This window comes from Branchiostoma lanceolatum, chromosome 14 (genome assembly GCF_035083965.1).
Source record: "Branchiostoma lanceolatum isolate klBraLanc5 chromosome 14, klBraLanc5.hap2, whole genome shotgun sequence".
Lineage (NCBI taxonomy): Eukaryota > Metazoa > Chordata > Leptocardii > Amphioxiformes > Branchiostomatidae > Branchiostoma > Branchiostoma lanceolatum.
The window spans coordinates 17,868,920-17,890,375 of NC_089735.1; the positions used below are offsets into that span (position 1 = coordinate 17,868,920).

Genomic DNA, 21,456 nt, shown 5'->3' on the forward strand with positions numbered 1-21,456 from the left:
ACCTGATACCCTTTATACTAGTACTAGCCAGTACCTGAAACGTCCTATAGACATAGAGCGGATCACGGATCAAAGGACAAAAGAAAAACTGCAAGTCATGACAGCCCTTGCATAAACTCCAAGCAGATGTTAGGGTAGGCTAAGTCGTTACATTTTCCTAGCTGGCCGTTTTTCAAAAACGATTTGACCTCCCAACATCTGTTTGGAGATTACATTAAATTTTGCTGAAGTGAAGAACAGCGTGATGTATTTGTGCAAATCATCCCCTTAGGAAAATTGCAAGTCACCAGTCATCCTCCTATCACCTTACTGAAGTCTATATGATACTTTGAGGACAATAATCTTTCTTAAGCCTTATTTGATTAACTTATCTTGTGAGGTTATTTGATTTTAGAGTCAGCCACTTGATGGCCTAGAGTGGTCGATAGTTTATCACTAGTTTCGCATTTTTAGGCAAATTAGATCATTTTAGATCCAATCAACAGACAGGACAACATTGAGAATTGGACATATCCCCTGAAGGCATGGGTAACTCAATACACAAGGCTGCATTGTCACTCTTGCTCGTAGGCCATCCGTAGCCGTGCGGTCACGAGCATTCAGTTGGTTACCTTGATATCTGAATGAAAAATGAGTTTTCTCTTTCATACTGTCACATATGTGTGCAATATAACTCAATGGCTGAATTGTTTTCACTGAGGAAAGTTTCCTGTTGTAATTACATTAAGTCTGTCTAACATTATCACTGTTCTAATCATGAAGGCCATTGTCCGGACGGTTGTGTTTTCTTATTTACACCAGCGTCCTGACGACGAAGGCAGGACACAGGGATGTGAACAAACACCTGTTGAAGGGAGGACAACGTCCGCTGTCACGCCTTGCCTCGACGGGATACGGGACATTTGATCGCTTCAGCTTATTGTTGACCCAGTGTACTATCGGCCAACCCGCTCTGTTTGGCACACACTCCCATAGCGACTTCCACACTACTTAAAGAGTTGAGTAAACGCCCCTATCCATTCACTTGCTGCTTCAAAGAGCTGTGAAGAGGCCGTGCCACCGCTGTTACTACAAGATCACTGCGTTGTTCGCATCTTGCCTTAGCCGAGTTTGTTAATTGCCCAGGAAGTTTTTTTATAAGCATCTCGTGTTGCTGTTGTAAGAACTGTACCAACCCAAGTCGGTAAGACGTGACCTATGGGTTGTGGCGCAAGTAGTTCGGCACAGACGGCTCCAGCTCCAGCAGCGAAACCTCGGAACAACATGGCTCCCACCGTACCTCCGAAGGTGAAACTCACCTACTTCGACATCCGTGGACGGGCCGAGCCCATCAGGCTGATTCTGGAGGCTGGCGGATTCAAGTACGAATTCAACGGCATCTCGCAGGAGGAGTGGAAAAACCTCAAACCAAGTAAGTTCAGCATTTTTTCATTCTCTTTATTAGACGAAGTTCTCAAATCTGTGCAAGATTAGAATTATTGCAAAATGTCTTTCTGAAATGTTGAGACGATATTTCATTCTGATCCCGAAGACAATTCTGTGTAAGATTGAAAGAACTGGAGCCATTTGTAAGAAACGGGTTTGTCTTTCTTTAGAGTAGTACAAGACCAGAAGGCCGCGTCTCAGCATGTTTCAAAGTTGATTCAGATGATGCCACTGATCGTGAATCGGCCAGTGTCTTAGAATTAATGATTAAAAGCCTAACAAACGTCTTAGATGCATTGAAACAGATAAGTCCAACTTATTCCCAAACCTCACGAGCAGCAGGACACACTGTACTGAAAACTATGGACCGTAGTTACAACATTCTTCACAAGTTATGAAGGACAAGGGAATGCCGGAGATATCTGGTTAGAAGACGCATATCTCGTCATCTTGGTGAAATCTAAAATCGTCGTTTATCGTTGGAAAAACCTTGCAATAGCTTCGCTATCTCTGGTAGTGTATAGAATAACGCTGTTCCATTGTTTGCGCCGCTGCCAGGTCCATGTCAGGTATGGCCACCCCGGTCACCTGGCATTGTCTTACCTTTACTCGTGCATTGTATCTCCATGGCAACGCACAAACATGTGTACTTATTGGTTACTTAACGTGGTCGCTAATGTTGACAAATGGACAAAGGGTGCTCTTTAAACAAACGATGATAGACCTATTTTGAAAACAGTGTAACCACGGATATCCCAAATGTTATCATTGCTATTGACCGTTGATATGGGCGTGGTATTTTAAATGTCACCAGTCTTGCACTTGTTAATCAGATTGCATGCGGTTTAATGAAAGACTTAGCAAAGTCGTCGACGAAATGAAATGTGCCTTACGTGCTCACGCTTAAGCCATCCACTCATTTGTTAATTTGCATCTCGGAGAGTTTACGGCTCAAAATGTTTGTTGTTTATTTTACGGTTGTGTACTACAATAGAACGACGTACAAATTGAATGGCGTTTCTTTCCTATGCGTGCCATGACACAAGCGGCCCTGTCCCTAGTTGGTGAGTTTTCAGTGATGCATCTTTGTAAGGTCCACTGATGAGATTCGAGGAACAAAGAAGTGTTGATGATATCAAAATTGTAATGTACCACCTATTGACACTGCGAGTAACAAAATGTGCCGTAATACTTATCCACAGAAATTCATCAACTATGGTGGCTCTAAAGGCCTGCACATAAAACCGATAAGCGCATTTACAGACACTAAACAATTTTCCGAGATATATATTTGAATACCGACTGGTTCAAATTGGATTTGGCCTTATTTGTCTTAAACTTCGTCTTAAACTTCGTTTATCATTAGATTCACAGACAGTCGAGTGACGAAGTCATTATCTAGCCATAAGAAAAAGACACAAACAGATGTTAACAGGAATTTAAACGAAAATGATGCAGCAATTTTAACGGCAGTGTAACCAATGTTGTAGCAATTTTAACGATAATTTTATAGCAATTGTAACAGCAATGTTACAGCGATTCTAACGGTTATGTTACAGCAATGTTAACATCAATGTTACAGCGATTTCAACGGCAACGTTGCAGTAATTTCAATGACAATGTTACATGTTATCGTAATTTTAACTGTAATGTTACAGCAATTCAAGCGGTAATATTACAGCAATATTAACGGCAATTTTACAGCTATTTCAACGGTAATGTTGTAGCCATTCTAACGGCAACGTTGCATGCAGCAATTTTACAACAACGCAACATCAATCATGTTGCACGAGCTCCAGATAAATGTCTGACCGAAACCTTTGCTCTCTCCTCGCGCAGTGGCCATCACAGGAGGACTGCCTATCCTGGAGATTAACGACAAGCCGCTAGGGGAGAGCCTGGCCATCGGCAGATTTGTGGCCAGACAACACGGTAAGTGTCAGGCACGTGTGTGGAACTGGGATATGCTCCAAGCAGAGGTTTCCGTCGAGGGGTCGCGATGTTTAACGTCCCCCTCTCTTCGCTATGATTCTCGTGTGTGCATGTTATATAAAGACGGGTTTTTCCTTTGGAAAGATAGATATAAACATACAGTCAAGCAAATGATGTACATATCTATATCTCCTGATTGATAAAGTAAGTCATATAGAGGACAAAAATCGGCCTCGTTCATATGAAGAAAGTCATATGCTATATTTGCCAAGTGAATTATTGAGAGTGACCGGGTGTGTTTTCCCACATACAGATATGACTGGTGCAGACAGCTTCGATGCGGCGTGCTGTGACATGATCGTGGAACAAGTGAACGAGATCTTCTTCGTTAAGCTGGCCCCCGTAGCGTTCATGCCCGACGAGGAAAAGGTGAGTTATTCAACTGCACCTTGTATGATCGGAGTGTCTCCTTATTTTGGTTCCTGTTCTCTCCATTCCATGTTCCTTCTCTGGCTCCTAACAAGTTATCGTTTAACCTGAAGTTCAGATTTCTAGAATATCGATAGGAGGCGCCTCGTTTCCCCTTTCTCAGTATTGAAAAGAAATCAAAAATGCATTTTTTTAGTCCCATTGACTCAGCGCCGTTTCCCGCTTCTTTGGAGAATCTTAGGAGACAATGACAATGAACTTTTTTCATATTAATGCCCAACATGGGCATGCCCAGAATTGGATAACATAATTGAAGTACAAGGAAAGAAACATTCTAGAGAAATGCTTACGAAGGGTTATTTACCTCCTCCTTAGCTCCCCGCCCTGAAAAAACTGGTGGAGGAGTACATGCCAGCTAAGTTCGCCATTCTTCAGAAGTTTGCCGACAAGAACAACAACGGCTGTTTTGTCGGAAACAAGGTAAGATGTTCCACATGTCTCATACTTCCGTGGTAGAATTATTGTCACAACCTGATGATGATGAGAATTATCGTCTAGATGTCTTCACTTGGCTAGTAAGCCCCCCCCCCCCCATTCCACTAAAAGGCGACCGTTCAGCGACCTCGCTACGACCTTAATTGGATTTATGTAACCCGTGACTTCATAACTGGAATATTACCAAAATTCTTACAAAAGTATGACTAACTAGAGTTCCTCATTAATTATGCAAATTAGCATAACAAGTATTTAATCATGTACATCATCACTCAAGCTATCTACTTACCAAAAATCATGACCATCCATGAGGGCCTTCTTGAGTTATTCCATTTCAAAGTCTGAAGCAAAAGCTGCTCCTGCAGTTCCAAAAACTGTAAACCTAGACGACTTACTCACTGTTCAAAGAGCTATCTACCACTCAAAAATCAGCACCATAGCATGTCCAGAACACGAGATATCAGAACAGGAAGTTCTGCTGCAGTACCGTAAAAAGCCATCAGGGGACCCAAAATCTAATCATTTCTAAGTCTTATCAAGACCTACCCACCTACCAAATATCAAGACAATCCATCCAAGTCTTCTCGAGTTATGCTGTTTGTTACACACAAACACACAAACGCTACCCTCTGCATAACCTTCTCGGCGAAGGTAAAAAGTCAACAAAACGCGCAAAGCGTAAAATGATTCGGTTTTTTTAAATCTATGGCATTCGTTGAGCGCTCGATCTGTCAAATAACTCGGTCGTAGCTTTGTCAGTGAGATACCCGCTTAATTAACAATTGCCTTGACCTAAAGCAGTCATCTATGAAGATGTGTAGAGACAAAGCTACATGTTTAACACATTAACAGTATATTGGTGACGTGTTCTGTACGACTTACTGGATTGCTGTCTGACCTGGTGCCTATGTTTCCGTCTACAGATCACGTGGGCAGACATCTACTTTTTCTCCATCTTTGACCTTATGAACGCTCACCTGCCGACAGAGGCCGTTGAGATGATCAAGGGCAAGTTCATCGCCCCCTGTCCGTCCTTCCAGAAGATCATTCACACTGTCAAGAGCAACCCCGGCATCGCCGCGTACCTCAAGAACAGAGAACTTCCTGTCACTGACGCGTAGTCATGGCTTGAGTCCCCCTTTAGCTTCAACACGTACTTCCCCACATGAACACATTGTACACCTCTGGGCCTTTCTAATGCTACGGTTACAATTGGAAAAAAGGACCCCGCCGGCTGGTTTATGGTTGTTTTTGTTTTTTCTCTGCACTTTCGCCCTACCGACCATCCAACCCCCCTCCCACGTGGCCCGTGGAACACCATGCGGTTACTGGGCTATTATTAAGGCCGGGCCCCAGATTTTAAAAACTCGCCACCCGGGACAAATGGACGCCGTAAGCTGATCGTAAAAACACCGAGAGGTACCCCCGTATCCGGTAGTTCACCGGGACAAATTTGTGGCTTCAGAGCCCGGCCGGGGCTGCACCCCCTACGGGCACCGGTGCAAATTTGACCGTAGCATTATCTTTCACGACTTAAACGACTTAATTGCGGCGGCAAAAATGTAGCACAGTATTGATGAAGCACACAAAACGGAAGTCGAGATTATATATATTGTATATATTTGTTAAAATAGGCACGTTATTTTTTCAAGACATTGCTGTACCTTCGAATTCTAGAATGATAATCCCATAGAATGTGTGATTTGAATGCCCATCAAGGTACTGACGTTTGACCTCGTCATGTTTTGTATCTTTGAAACGTTATATCGGGGTAAATACTTAAAAGCATTACAAATTTAATAGCGGATTGTCCACTGTAATTGATTCCACCCGATGCTGTATTCTAATATTGTATCAATATTATCATCTTATGTAATAGTTGGAATCCATCAAAGCGGGACTTATGTTCTCAGCAGTCATTGCCTGTTTTTGTTTGTTTGTTTGTTTGCTTCGTTTGTCTCAAGTTTTTCTAAGAATAAAATCTGGAATGTCTCAACTAATATGATGTTTATCACTTCCATGTCTTAATTCTATGTTTTGTTAAGTCTATGTTTCCTTCAAGGCATCAAATCTGGATATCTTACAAGTTAAAAATCAATTTTGAAACTTAGTGTGATTATTGTGGAATCTATTTGTATGACATGAGATCTGATGGCTTCTAGCAGGAATGCCGTTTTGTTACGAGGGGAAATCAGAACGCAATGTTATTATTGACGTCATTTCAACATCTAACCCAAGTAAACACTCGAACAGTGTTGTATATAAGGGGTCACTAAGCGACCATCACCTTATCTTCACATATAGGGGACTAAAGACACCAAGGCCACCGCCTAAATACATATCTACAAGGATCTTCAAAGGATTCGATGAGGGAAAATTTAGGGAAAATTTGGCCAAAGTTCCATGGAACACTATCAATGCTTTAGATTCCGTGCAAAGTATGTGGGTAACATGGAAATCGCTCTTTGAAACCGTTTGCAACAAACATGCACCTCTCAAAAAGTTCCGTGTAAGGGGAGAGGACTGTCCGCCGTGGCTCACCCAAGATATACGCGAGCTAATGTCGCTTCGTGATAAGGCGAGACACACGGCTGAGTCGACCCAGAGTCGAACTGACTGGGAAACTTACAAACAGTTGCGTAATCACACCAAGCGTATGATGATCTCGAGCAAGCGAACCTACCTGAATGACAAAATCAACAGCGGTAATTATATCAATACCATGTGGAAATCACTAAAGTCTCTATCAGGAAAGACCAAGTCATCTAATATTTCATGTATCTGATGGAAATGGGGATATGTGCTCGTCGCCACTGGAAATTGCCCACGAACTAAACAAATGTTTTGGTACGGTTGCCGAAAAGTTAGCACTTAGTATTAACAAGGGAATGTCACTTCTCAGTCCATTGAAATTCGTACACCGTTGTTTGGCGCGTTTCACTTTCAGCCATGTATCAACTGAGTTTGTCCAACAAGAACTCCTTGCTCTGAAAATGGACAAAGCTGTTGGTCTAGACCACCTTAACAACAGATTGCTCAAGTCAGCGGCAGAGATCATTGGCATTGCACCATCTCTAACGAGCATATTCAATGAATCATGCGGCGAATATTCAACTACTGCAGGGACAGAGCTACCAGGAGCACTAGACTGAGTGCCTCAGACCTCCTTGTGGTACCCATGCCCTTGAGAGACGGTATGCAGGAGGTCCCTAGCCTACTCCGGTTCGCTAATATGGAACTCTTTACCGCAGGACGCTAGGGCAGCAACTTCTATTGCAACCTTTAAAAGACTCAGTAACTGACCCTTATGAACGATTATCGACTTATCGACTAATGACTTGACGAATTATGATTTGATATTTTTGTGTATTTCACTATTTATCTATTCTTTGTATTATTGATGTAATTTCGATTCACCTTGTTTGACCAAACTTAGTTATTTATTGTTATGTTGACCCCTTGACATCCCCTCATCTCGACCTCTATGAAAAGCGGCCCTGAAGGCCGATTGGAGCATATTTCGAGAGTAAATAAAGGCACAAATAAACAAAAACAATGTAATTGGTATCATGGTGGGTACGTTATCTTCATGAAAAATAGAGGTAATGTTTTTGGTGTGTGTGTATGGCTTTGTACTGCTGACTAAAATTCCAAACATTGTTATTGGTTTAAAATGCCTGTGGACAAATTTCTTTACAATTCCTAGAATAGTTGCAAACTGCACACAATACTATATCATTTGGCTCGCCACTGAAGGCGTCGCCAAAATCCCAAAAACGTAATTTCGGGAAACCGTTAAAGCCATTTTGAGCCGGAATACACCGTGTTGGCCTTTATTTATGTCTTACCCACCCGAGAAAACACATTGCGGAATGCACAAGAAATTGAGGGAGTTTTGTGTCCTCGAACAAAAAAAACTGTAACAACATTGATTCCAACCTCGAGCTCCGAATCCGGTATTCGAATTTTCGACGGCGGCGCAACCGACGCGCTCGAAATGCATTCGAAATATTCTATGGAAGCCCGTGTGATACAACTCTAGAACCTCATGCGATACGGAAAGTTATCACACGGTCCGGAACACCCGTATCAGGCCCAGGTATGACATAAGGAAAATTATCACACGGTCCGGAACACCCGTATCAAACGTTTTCGCGGCCCAGGTATGACATAATATTCAAGATCATCAACGATGACGCCAGTAGCTTCGTTACATGCTAGATGCCCACAACAAAGTGCCAGCATAGATGTACTCTCTAGAAAATATGTGATTATTTGTGAAAAAAAAGTAGTTTTTTACTGATTCTGGAAAAGGGGCCCAACCAACCCTTGTTTACAGTAAAAACATGCAATGACCGCAGGTGACCCCAAAGCGAACGCGCGTTAGGATTGAATTAACGTTACGTTAATTCGAACATCGTGGAACAGCGTTCATATTCGGCTTGACATGGGAGTTTCTGAGTATGAATTTGACCACCGTGATTGTTGATTTTTTATGAATATTTTCTTTAAAATTTCTATTGAATAAGGTATCATTCCTGTATTAGGCTGTTCCATTGGAATCGACGTCAAAATACGCAACTTATGGCTGCAAATACAAAAATCAAACAGCTTCTCTGGAGATGTTTTGCTTTCTATTGTAAGCACTCGAAAATAAAATAACAACCATATTTATCGCATTTCAAACTGCAAGTAGCCACTTTCCACACGAGGCTGCTGTTGTACAAGTCCGACCTATCGTTCGAAGTTTCTTACCTAATCCTGACAGTGATAAAGAAGCTTTCATCTCAAATTCGTTTCATATCAGGTGTGGCCGATGAAAAGCAATTTATGATCATAAACACACGCCTTTTATGCCCAGTTATTTTTTGGCATGCGGAGTAACACAGGTATGAGACCAAAAATGGTAACGCCTGCAGCGACACCTGGCGGAAGAAGGAAACCCGGAAGTGCAGAGGTGAGCAGAGGGGAGGTCTCCGTGTGGCTGTGGACTTTGGATGCTTCCTTCTTTGGTCTCCCACACAACAATACATGATTTGCCATTATACTGACAGCCCGGAAAGAGAAGGACATGCACACAGGGGCTGATGACGCAGAACACTTCTTGCTTTATTTCAGAGTCCGTTAGGACCCGGTTATTTTAATGTTTCCCACGAAAAATCAACAGCTCCGGGTGTCCCACTCCTAGTGTCCCGTTAGTTTCAGCATCTGAGTCGGCAATTTCGCAGTCTACAGACCAGCTGCCAGGTAGGTACGCATTATCTATAACGTCAGGAGAACTGGAAGAAATAAGAATTTGTCCCGATAAGCAACAGTTGAGCGGATTAACTGTCATAACGATGTGATATGCAGGAATTTGTATGTAACGGGCAGGCTTGTGTCACATGACATTCATGGTGGACTTATGTTATACGACAATGGTACTTGTGGCATTGTATCAAAATATATATACATCGTAGCAGAAGTTGGGAGTTATTGCAATGTATCAGATTGACATACATGTATATTATACATATTTAGGCCGAGGATGTTCCTGTCAACAATCATTTTTCGGTACTATTGACAGGATGTTGATAAGAATTTTTATACTATTGACAGCATGTTACTGTCGTTATAACTTTTTGGTACTATTGGGGATAACCATTTATGGTAATGCCTGCATATCCTGTCAATAACATTTTTGCACTATTGACAGGTACATGATACATGCGTTATAAATGTTAACTTATACTAATGAACTGTGCCAACATGTACAGTTACAAATGTTATCAGGCAACACAGGATGAAACGGTACAATTGTACGTTGTACTAGATAAGAGATCATCGTCATCAGCTTGGCTTAGCCACCAAGTTTTTGTTTTTTGTAGTGTTTGTAACGGTGTTTGTTGTTTAGAAGCTCCAGAAGCTATGGGTGGATTGTTATATGTTATGAAATCTGGTGCAGTCAAACCTACAGCGGTCACTCAGGGGACTGGCCAAAGTGACCGCTATGGACAGGTGGCCGCTTTACAGAAACGGTCGATTAACTGACCACGAGCAATAAGTGGTACATGTGTACAGTGCCCACTGAGAAACATTTATTCACATACAGTCGAACGACCACTTCCACATCGGCTCAACTTAAGACCGCTTTCGGTCGGTCCCGATCGTTCCACAATTTGTCCAAAACGGTCACTTGCGTATCGCGACCGCGACCACCCCGAATCCGAACCGCATGCGACCAAACGCGTCATTTTCAATTGTGTCGTGACATCGATTTTTGGCGATAAATGGCGGGGATATCACGGTAAAATCAGCCTGTTTGCGTTGGGTTTTGACGACAGAAAAAACAAGATGGCACCTGCGAGGTCATAGGGATAGTCTACTGTAATGTGGGTGAAGCCTTTGCGTGCGGTATGATTTTACTCTACATCAAAAAGTACAAAATGTAAACTCATTTCATCAAATGATCTTTGAATAAAGGTAACCGATATATAAAAAATGGATGGATGACTTTATATCCTTTTTTGTTCAAAAAATGAAAGGCGTCTGTGATGTTGTAACAAACTGCTCGCCCATGCTACTAATGAAGTAATCCAAGTAAACAAAGCGTTGTTACATGCACGCTTAGAGAGTAGAGAAGAGTAGAGTAGAATTTTAGACCGTACGCGAGAGGCTTTATTTGTCTACTACAAGTACTGGCTTTTAAGCAGTTTTTGTAATTCAAAACCTACAACTGGAGCAAAATAAAACCATACTGTACACGACAATTTCATGGGTATTACTGCTATAATGATAAATATTTTTCTGACGCGTTAGTGATTTTGAAAGAAGGTTCCCGAATCTTGCGGCGACGATGTGCGGTAAACACTCGGGCTTTAACTTATTTTCGGACCTATTCACTATATACACACAGGCAGTTGGTGTTACTTACATATTCATGGCAAGTGAATTTTGAAACGCCAGTAGGGCGTCGAATACTCCACCCAAAACAGCGATTCCCTTGTAGCTTTCAAGGGGAAATGTCTCATTATTATTCGAGTATGGACTCATTCACAAGTTTTTACGGACAACGCAGATGGGAAAGTTACGCCGCTCGGCACAAAAATCTTTTCTTTTGATATTTTCAACTTATTCCAACAACAAGTTTAGTCCACATGATTTGATAACTGCGTGGAGAAAATATTTTGAACCCAAGGCACAGTGGCGATATGCCCACTGTGGTATGTACAGCCGGCGTGCTGTGACCGTTATCGGCAGGGTTTCTATACCGCGTACTATGTAGATGGGGATACAAACAGATGCCTTGAAAACGTGAAAACTTTGATGGTACGTTCAACCACACTTGCAGCGCTTTGTAAGACAGTCATTAATAACACTTCTCCACATCGTTAATTCAATGACAGATGCAAGATGCTTCCTCAGAAAGGTTGTCCACCTTCACCTAGTCCCATCCTCATCTTAATTGAGGAATATGGTCGCTTCCAGCACAAGCTTCTTCCATTCTTCTTCATTGTAGTTTTCTAACTATATTGTCAACATGATGATTAGATTAGATGGAATGATCTTCATAGTACTTTCTTGGACTTTGACAAATATGCTTGCATGCCTTACTGCTGGTGGTTGGCCATGGCAAGCAGGAATGTATCTGACCATAGAAAGTGTCCTGAGCACCTGTCCTGACAAGGAGACCCTGGATGTCCAGGAACAGGACTCGGTGGTTGACACCATCTACAGGTTCTGTAGACACAGGACCGTGGACCCCAGGACCTGCGTGCTGAGGAATGAGAAAGGACAGGCGCTGGACCCAACTTACAGTCTCTCACTGTGTGGGATCAAGGATGGGGACACTGTGTACCTTGGGGAGTCAGGTCAGAGTCCCCAACATGGAGATTCTACTAAAAACGTCTTCAATCAATCACTATAATTATGACAAGAAAACAGATAACCTCGATGCCAGACCCTGGATGCGAAACCGATCCCTTTGCTATACGTTTGGCGGGGGAGAAAACATGTTATACGTCCCGCCCCCAGAGTTGGCAACCTAGACTGAGTTTTCCAACCTGTGGGTGTCTCAGTGTCTAACTGAGGAGGGCCTGAGTAAAATTCCATTGGGGGCATATTGTCCCTGGAGCCGAGGAGCTGGCCTCTGTTGGCCCGGGAAACAATCTGGCATCCAGGCTAGAAAGCTGACGGGATGAAATCTGATGAATGCATTTCTGATCAGTATTACAATGACCAATGACCATCTCGAGACAAGATTTTTTACTGCCATATAATGATGCAAGAGCATTCCATCATCATCCATTATGGTCTGAATCTGCAGCATAATTTATCTAAAAAGATAGCCAGTGGAGTAAATCCATCTCTTTGCTATTAATGCCAACATCCAGACACAAGATTGATTAATTAATTCCTACCGTCTATTTCTATTTCCAATTCTTTATTTCTTCACCATGTTTACCATGAACAATACATGTACAAAATATAGTTGATTATTTACTCAGAAATTACCCAAACCCATGTCCCTTTATAATGATATCCTTTCAAGATCTAAAACGATTTTTAGATTCCCTACCTACCAACCCTTATATTTTTACGACCATAATCGAAAACAAACAAAAAATAATTTTCCTAGGCCACATCAAGTGTTATCATGGCATGAAAGTCGAAAGGAACCAAAGTCTACCGGTGATTTCTTCTTCAAAGTCACTTGCAGCTCGTCTATCACATGACTGTTCTCCACAGCCATGGAGCAGGCTCCAGCCACCAAGACATGTGACATCAGGTGCGCCGTCATCGCGGCTGCAGCTGCGCTCATAGGAACCATCGGGCTGATTGCTGTATGTGTGTCTCAAGGTTGGACCTCTAGTCTCAGTGATCAGGTGAGCTAGAGAGGGCTTTTCTTTGCACCAGTTATACTGCATTATATGATAATGATGATGATAATGATCATGAACGGTTTATATTTACGGAAAAACAAACAACAGACTCGCAGGTAACCATTGGCTACCTTAATTGTGCTGGAGGTTAGTCAGTTCTAAAATCACAATTATTATTGGATGATTCCTTGTATGTATTCGTGATCAAATTGAAATAACTCTCTCAAAAATAGTAGCAATACATATACATGTATCATTCAATACAGATGGCAGTTAAGTATGTATACGCAACATTAATATTAACATTACATCATTCTTACTTTTCGTTAAAAACAGACTGTTCGTAGGTAACGGGTTATCGAGCTACGAACTGGCGGGGTCGACATTGTTCAGTAGTTTGATCATAGTGGGCATTCGGACGGAGCCAATTCGGAAATTAGCTCCTCGACCTTTTACCGTATGTACCCCGGTGTCGGGAGCTTCTATCAGACCACCCAGTACGGCATCACGTTCGCAAGACGTTTCCAAATTTTAGAACCATCGCCCAACCGTGGATTTAATCGAGTGCTGATACTTGAAATAGTTTAGCTGGTTACTGAACCGTGTTGTACGCCCACTGATGTCTCTACGGAGAGGAGGAAACCCAATTGGCGGTAGTCTGAAGATTCTAGGAGTTTTACTGCAAATGTCAAGCAGAGGTGATCTCGCCTTCGCTCCAAAATCTCAAGGCCAAGTAGGACACCGGCATCTGCATAGTTTCTGTAGCTTTCACCTAGAGCAGTTCTGAAGGCTCGACATTATATTTTCTCTAGCTGGTTACGTTGTGCTTGAGTGAGGCCACGCTGGTGCAGCATACTCGCACACTGGTCGGATGCAGCTTGTGTAAATGGCGACCATCAGTCTTCTGTAGACAAACGAAGTGCTCTACGTTTCTTAAGTAGGACCAGTCTCATACCACATTTCTTTACCATGTGATCTATATGGGCGTTCCATCTGAGGTCTTCTTGCATATATTATCATCTATTTTGAGTGGTGCACGTGGTAGTGGTGGAATGGTTATTGAAAATACATATCACGGAGATTATCACCACTAGTTTAAATGTAGATCAAATTGACTCTGTGAGCTTTAGAAGTTGTCTCCGACGTATCATAGATTGCAAACCTACTGGGAAACATAGCCAAGAGTTTTAACACTGACGAAAAAAACTTTGCTAATTCCAGTATGGCATAGTTCTGGATGCAGGCTCCACTCACACACAGCTGTTTGTGTATCGCTGGCCAGGCCTTCGACGGAACAACACGGCAGCCACTGTGACGCAAGTAGCATCATGTAGAGCAGAGGGTACATTATTCAGTAGATTCTGTAGCTTTGCTCTTAATCTTCACAAGTTTGGGAAAAAACAGCAGTTTCAGATCATATGTGAATCATGAAGAAATTAGAGAATTTCCCGATTCCATAAGTCTTGTCAGCTTACAGTTCAAAAGAAGTACTGTTTGTTTTACCTTTCACGTGATTTCATATTCAAACAGTACGTGTCGGGCATGATAATTACCTGTAGCAATCTTCCTTTCAGTTCCATGCACTTTTGACATTGTAGTAAGTATCCTGCTCTAAGCTTCCCTGTACCCTCGTGTTCCTGGTCAGGTTCTGGAATTGCACAATATTCCGATGACCCCACAAAAGCAGGACCATCATTGGACGGCTGTCTCAGCACTGTCGCCATGACAGCAGTACCCGCCCATGCCCGGGCAGACACGCCCATCTACCTAGGAGCTACAGCAGGGATGAGGCTGTTGAGGTAGGAGCCAGCGGTCACTGTATAACTACATGTAAACACTAATGGTGATACAAGAATTGGAACCATCAGTTATCTGTATAGCCGGATATCTGACCTTTGGTGCAGCAGAAGCAGCAGCTGGTTATATTACACTGAATGGCCTGTCATACCTAAGCTATGCAAAGCAAGCGTGATGTTAAAGCTATCTAATGCATAAGGATGCCCCTACTGCACTTGGTGGCAACGAGTTCCACTCTATGATTATCGTAGTGGTTCTAGGGAAAAACAATTTTTTAACACCGCAATCATGGGTATGTAACCTCAAGACATATTTCTTGTTCTTTTCTGAGTTGGTATTTATAAGATCCTTATCAGTCAGTACGTCCGCCAGTTTATTAGTCATTTTGTACATCATGCATTGTCTGGACATTTTTCTTATGTCTTTTAGTAATCAGACATCTACTGTAGATCAGTTTTCATTATGGTGACACTAGCACCCCTGTCGTAGTTGTTGGTACAGACTCTGGCCTGTTGTTGGTGATAATCACTATAACAGTTCGTCTATACATGAAGGGTGAAAATATCAACTTGAAGTCCTTTCAAAGTTGATTTCTAAAGTGTCCCAACTATTCTTGGTTTGCTTTTTCTTACCTGCAATTTTGTTCAGTCTTCTTAACATATCATGAGTTTGGAACAAAGAAGTTAATCTCAATATCTTAATGGCAGAGAACGTAGTTCTGAGACCAGCACACAGATCATGACCTCCGTGAAAACAACACTGCGGCACTACCCATTCCAGTTTGAACCGGTACAGGCGAGGATTATCAGTGGTATGGAGGAGGGGTCCTTCTCCTGGGTGACAGTCAACTACCTTGTTGGTAACTTTGAAAACGTAAGCAGCACCTACTATGTACAAGACATGTTTGTGTGTGCGGACAATTTTACTTCATGAGCTTTCCCATCTGGTAACGTTAAATTGTTCAATCAAAACAGCTTTAAACAAGGGTTCGGTTTCTGTATTCTGCACTGAATGGTGGAAAAGGTAAACAAAAATGACCCAATTGTAACTGTCTTTTTCATTGTCTGAAAGTCTTTTGTGTTCATGTGTTTCCTAAGGGTTCTGTACTCGCCTCACATTTTGACAACATACGAGGTAAGACAGGAGATAGAACTCTCAAGGCATATCCTGGACCAGTGATTTTATGAATTTGTTGCATGCATGCATGCAATACCATCCTGCATGCATGCAATACTAATTATAAATATTTGGAAGTTCTTTGGAATGTTTACTTTATACACCCTATTCATTTCCCTGGCATATCAAAATAGTTCAAATGAAATTTCTCAAAATAATAACATTGTCTTTTTCCACCTGTAGAATGTGCAATCACTCTCTCCAACAACATATGGTGCGCTTGATATGGGCGGGGCCTCCACACAGATCACATTTGTCCCACCTTCTGACGTAACTATTCCTCTGGAAGATGCGACTTTACTGCGAGTATACGGCGTGGACTACCACGTGTACGCTCACAGCTTCCTGTGCTACGGAAGAGTGGAGGCTGAGCGCAGGTTTTTTGCAAACCTTGTTGTGGTAAGACAATATTTTCAAGCAAGTCTCCCTGCTAATACCTTAAAGTTCTAAGAGACTTTTGTTGAGTTTATAGATATGTAGTTTGGTGCAGCTGTTGTCATTCATAACTTGGAGTAGGGATGATCTCAGAATATAGAAATGTGATAGAAACTGGCTGTGGGTTGCATGTGTTACCATAAACTTTTATACAGCCAGTTTATCTCTGTTATTTTGGGCCATGCTGATTTGACTATATGGATGTTATCCCTCTGAGCTCTCCAAAACGGATGCAAGTGTGCAAAGAAATAAAGTTGGGGAAAAAAGTTGCTTTCATTTCGAATTGGTCGGGAAGGTCAAAAAATTACAGAACCTGGTATAAAGTTAAAGTGGTCCCATGCATCGAAGATGCGTAGGGGGGCGCCCATCTCCCATTCGTAGCCCTTGGGCCACACAGGTGCAAGTCACTACAGCAGGGGGCTGGTCCGCTGGTAGTGATGTGTGTGTTTAACTTCCATACTCTTTCCCAAATGCTATACCTGGTATACCACACAATAAATTCTATATATATTCATTATTTCACATCTTCTTTGATTTTACAATTGTCTTTGGCATTCTACATTCTTTCAAGTATCCGCTTTACTTGATCTTTTGTAATCTGAGGCATATATTTCCTAATTTTGCAGCTTTACGGTATGGTCGCAAACTTCGCTTTTATTTGGAAACGGACGAAAATTGATGCGTCCTGGGATGTCATCCATATCATCAAGTCAGTGTGGCTTAACAGATTATTTAGCGCAAGATCACCGAATTTAAACTTGTCTTGCTTCTTTAGGAGGGCAATTACACCAGTGAAGTGGAAAACCCTTGTGCACCCTCAGGATACAACCTCACCCTTCCTGCCTCCTACCTGTTTGAGGCCCCCTGTAGTCAGGGTAGACAGGCTCTCCTCGCCTGGGGGTCAGAGGTCACCCTTCCATACCACATCGATGCAGCTGATACAAACTTCACAATGGTCGGAAGCAGCAGCTATGCAGACTGTGTGGCACACGTGGACAAGCTATTCAACTTTTCTCAAGCATGCGATTATGCCTCATGCTCATTCAACGGTGTATACCAGCCAAGTCTGCATGGAAAATTCCAGGTGAAACATGAATATGCTTCACAGCAACAATATAAGTACAATATATTGTCATGATTTGGATGCACAAAATTGTTAACTAATAACTTAGAGATAACTACAACACACCATTCACCCCAACTTTGTCGTAATTTCAATATCTAATGTTCCTATTTTTGCCTCAGGCTTTCAGCTTCTTTTACTATGTTGTGGATTTCCTGAACCTAACAAATCCCGGCAACTTCTCCATCCCAGAGTTCAACTCAACAGTCAGCACCTATTGCAGTAAGACATGGAAGGAGGTAGGAAAGTTCAATGTCAAACTATCTAAGAACATAGAGAAAGTTTTTTTGTACACGACCAAGTGTTTTATTCAAGTCAATTTCGGTTACCGTCTGGATCTGTTTCCCTAGGCCCTGACAAACGTCAGCTTGAATTAAACTCTTGGTTGTGAACAAAGAACTTTCTTATCTAGTGACTAACTAACCTGATGAAACTATTCACAGGTAAACAATGCATACTGCAGTGTACTAGTTGATGTGCTTTTTGCTGTGCTGGTTGTCGGCCTGCTGTCTGGTGAATGAAAAGGAGACAGAGAGGGAGAGAGAGAGAGAGAGAGAGAGAGAGAGAGGGAGAGAGAGAGAGAGGGGGGGAGGGAGGTAGAGAGAAAAGGGGCCCGCATGCCTTTTTCCATGAGGCATAACCAGCCATTTTAATTGGACACGGTCGTTTTCAATCTGAAGTGTACTTGATGGGTGGTTAAATCTACCACAAGGCATAATTGCATCAAAATTGTTTGCATAATTGACTCTGTGTACGGAGCCTATGTTTTCAATGGATTAGTTTGTTTGACTTGGTGTATGTCTGCAGGCAGTTATTTGAGTGACAGCTAGTGATTGGGAAGATGACCACAAAGGTCAAACTTGTTTGTAGTGATTCATAAAACTTATCAAATCATCTGTTCAATGACATTTCCCCATTCTTGCAGGTGCAAAACATCCCAGGCCCATTGTTAGATCAGCTGGCCCTGTACTGTCTGGATGCCCAGTACATCTACACCCTATTAGTAAAGGGGTATGGCTTCGGAAGGGACACCTGGAACATTTCCTTTATTAATCAGGTAAAGCATTTCTGTAACTGTTAGATTTACAGTTGTGCTATATCAAAGCACTCATTTGGGATGTTTTAGGGATGTATCTTAACTGGTAGCAGCCTCACAGTTGAGCTTCTGGTTCCAATTAGTTGCTAACTGGGATACCCAGTTCAAATCTTCGGAAGGACATCTAGGTTGTGGCTGCACCCGTCTTTCGGAAGAGACGTAAGATGGGGATCCAATGTTTGAGCACGTAAAAGAGTAAAAGGGGACTGGCTAGCAACCCATCCCTGTAAGATTACCCTGCTACAGAAACAGCAAGGAACCTTGCTGCCCTTCGTGCCACTAGGGACTACAAAGGTCTGAACGAACAAACAAACAATTCATTCACTTCTGTATTGATACATTTTTTGATACCCAGGTCAAAGAAACCAACCTTGGCTGGGCCCTGGGATTCATGCTCAACACAACCAACCTCATTCCATCCGAGGCACCAGTTATCCAGTCGAAACTATCCCAGACGGCGTACGCCCTCCTGGTCGTACTGTTTGTAGTGTTCCTTCTATTGGGAGCCGGGTTCACTTACTTGGCCCTCAAGGGCACTAAGAGTTCTAAAGCCAGGTACAGACAGTTGTCAAATTATGGCAGTGTATAATATGGCATATGCCGGCATGTATCTCACAGACTAGATATATATCCAAGTAGTTTCAGTCTGCGCTTTCAAAGTTTTAGATGGATCGCCATCTTTATAGACATGGAATGAATGCTACTGACATGAAACAACTCTTATGCTGTTTTGGTACTGCATTGTTCTCCCAGCAAAAACTGAGGTACAATGTATATGTTAGTCAGCTTCGAAGTGATAACTAAAGATGTACAGTACAAAAAATACTCAAGCAACTTGATAGATGTTTAAACGATCAGACAGCATCTGCCATCTTTCATCAGTGACTGAGGGTGTTGTCAGACATGGCAAATGACCGCGGATTCTCTCTGAAACATCTGACTGTTTCAATTCAGTTGCTTGAGTAAGTTTTGTAATGTGTACAATGATTGTGTAACATTACAGAAATCCCACGATGTTGGGCACAGATACATAGAATTCAAAGACTGATGTTAGTCAATGACTAATGTTAAATTATGAAAGATGAGAAAATATTGTATAATAGGAATCAAGTCATTTTGACAACCTGTACAAAATCAGAAATCATTTATCCCCATCAATAACAGCAGGCCTGTTAATAATGCTATGCTGTGTATTGGTGAGTTGTAGGTTACTACAGTTTCAAATGTTTGTCGTCATTCTATAGCCAGGTCTGTTGCAGCATGTCCTACTATATTCTGTAGTGGAAATTACTTGAAGAAAATTGATTTCTGAGACTGATCAACAAATAGTGTTGATGATGTTTCTACAGAAAAATGGTAATTTTGTAAAGCCTAGGGGAATAATGTTGTGTTTCCAGTTACTCAACTGACTCACAACTAATCTCCAAGCAGACGTTTCGGTTGAGTGGACTAGGTGTGTACGGGATTTTTAACGAGGGAGAGCAACTTTAAAAATCCCGGATACTCCTATCCCACTCGACCAAAATCTCTGCTTGGAGAATAAGCACAAACCGTCGACCGCTGGCAAGGGACAAACGATTTTCAACCAAACATCGGACTGATGAAAACGCTTTAGAATTGTTCCAACATGGTCTCAGGACTATAATTGGAGACACAACATCAATTTTCCATGGCCTTATCACTTTGTCATGAATTTGCCATGGATTTAATACTTCACTACATCTGGCTCGAATCAGTTGTCCTACTAGAACAGCTGACTTCCATGTATTGCTCTATATAGCTGTGAACATCGTTCTAACCCACCCATCCTGCCCGCTGGAAAGTAACTCTTCTGAATTACAAACGTTACTATGTTATCAGAATTTGAGAAATAAAACGTTCTGCATTTGCTAACAGCTTTCCAGATGGCCTTCTGTTTTGCTGACAAATTCTAAACAAACTTTGCGAATTTTCACTAATTTTCCATTGCGGTCACACGAGTTGGCTTTCCGCACCACGTGCAAGATGAGTGAGTGAGTGAGTGATTGAGTGACTGAGTGCGTGAGTGAGTGTGTGAGTGAGTGAGTGAGTGAGTGAGTGACTGACTGACTGAGTGACTGAGTGCATGGGTGGGTGAGTGAGAGTGAGTGAGTGAGTGCATGGGTTGGTGAGTGAGTGGGTGAGAGTGAGTGAGTGAGAGTGAGTGAGTGAGTGAGTGAGTGAGTGAGTGAGTGAGTGAGAGAGTGAGTGAGTGAGAGAGTGAGTGAGTGAGTGAGTGAGTGAGTGAGTGAGTGAGTGAGTGAAAGTGAATGTTCACACTAACGTGCGACGCACGGGTAAAATACGTGACCTTTACGAACAAATAAACGCACCAGGAATGTCATATTCTCAGATAGTTTCGTACCTCAAAGAGATGAGAAACTTTATTGGAAATCTCAGTGTTGTCACCGATTTAAGAACCAATGTTCAATTATTAAACAGATTTGCAGTGATAACGGTGTTTGTTTTTGCCAATATTGTTCTTTATTTTCAATTTTCGAAATAAATTCGCAATTTCAAGTAGCAAATTGACACCGGTTTGTGCCCCTTTGTGAGTGCCTTGCGAAATGTTGCGCAGTGCGCCCAGTAAGATATCCGCCTGATCCAAGTGACTGTGATAAAAGGAATGTCAGATTCTACTTTGTACTTCTAATCCTGTAAGAACCAAA

The 21,456-nt window shown here is 42.1% G+C and overlaps 2 protein-coding genes across 5 annotated transcripts; both read left to right on the forward strand.

Moving 5' to 3' along the window:
- The first annotated feature begins 956 nt into the window (after positions 1-956).
- Positions 957-6,281, forward strand: LOC136448258 (glutathione S-transferase-like). Its single transcript, XM_066447583.1, has 5 exons — positions 957-1,411; positions 3,265-3,357; positions 3,671-3,786; positions 4,162-4,266; positions 5,205-6,281. Exons 1-5 carry the CDS (start codon positions 1,198-1,200, stop codon positions 5,400-5,402), a joined length of 726 nt encoding a protein of 241 aa, XP_066303680.1. The 5' UTR covers positions 957-1,197; the 3' UTR covers positions 5,403-6,281.
- A 2,929-nt stretch (positions 6,282-9,210) lies between these two features.
- Positions 9,211-21,319, forward strand: LOC136448391 (ectonucleoside triphosphate diphosphohydrolase 2-like). 4 transcript variants are annotated; one of them, XM_066447828.1, is made up of 11 exons: positions 9,211-9,528; positions 11,901-12,131; positions 13,009-13,145; positions 14,364-14,484; positions 14,788-14,941; positions 15,647-15,812; positions 16,299-16,514; positions 17,326-17,634; positions 17,796-17,912; positions 18,599-18,730; positions 19,125-21,319. In XM_066447828.1, the coding sequence occupies exons 2-11, from the start codon at positions 11,903-11,905 to the stop codon at positions 19,356-19,358; spliced, it is 1,815 nt and encodes a 604-aa protein (XP_066303925.1). In that variant the 5' UTR covers positions 9,211-9,528; positions 11,901-11,902; the 3' UTR covers positions 19,359-21,319. The 4 variants fall into 4 exon arrangements, with proteins under 4 accessions (XP_066303925.1, XP_066303927.1, XP_066303926.1 ...); XM_066447830.1 differs by lacking the exon at positions 11,901-12,131 and having other exon boundaries at positions 9,212-9,528; positions 12,970-13,145; XM_066447829.1 differs by lacking the exon at positions 11,901-12,131 and having other exon boundaries at positions 9,212-9,528.
- Positions 21,320-21,456: the final 137 nt, after the last annotated feature.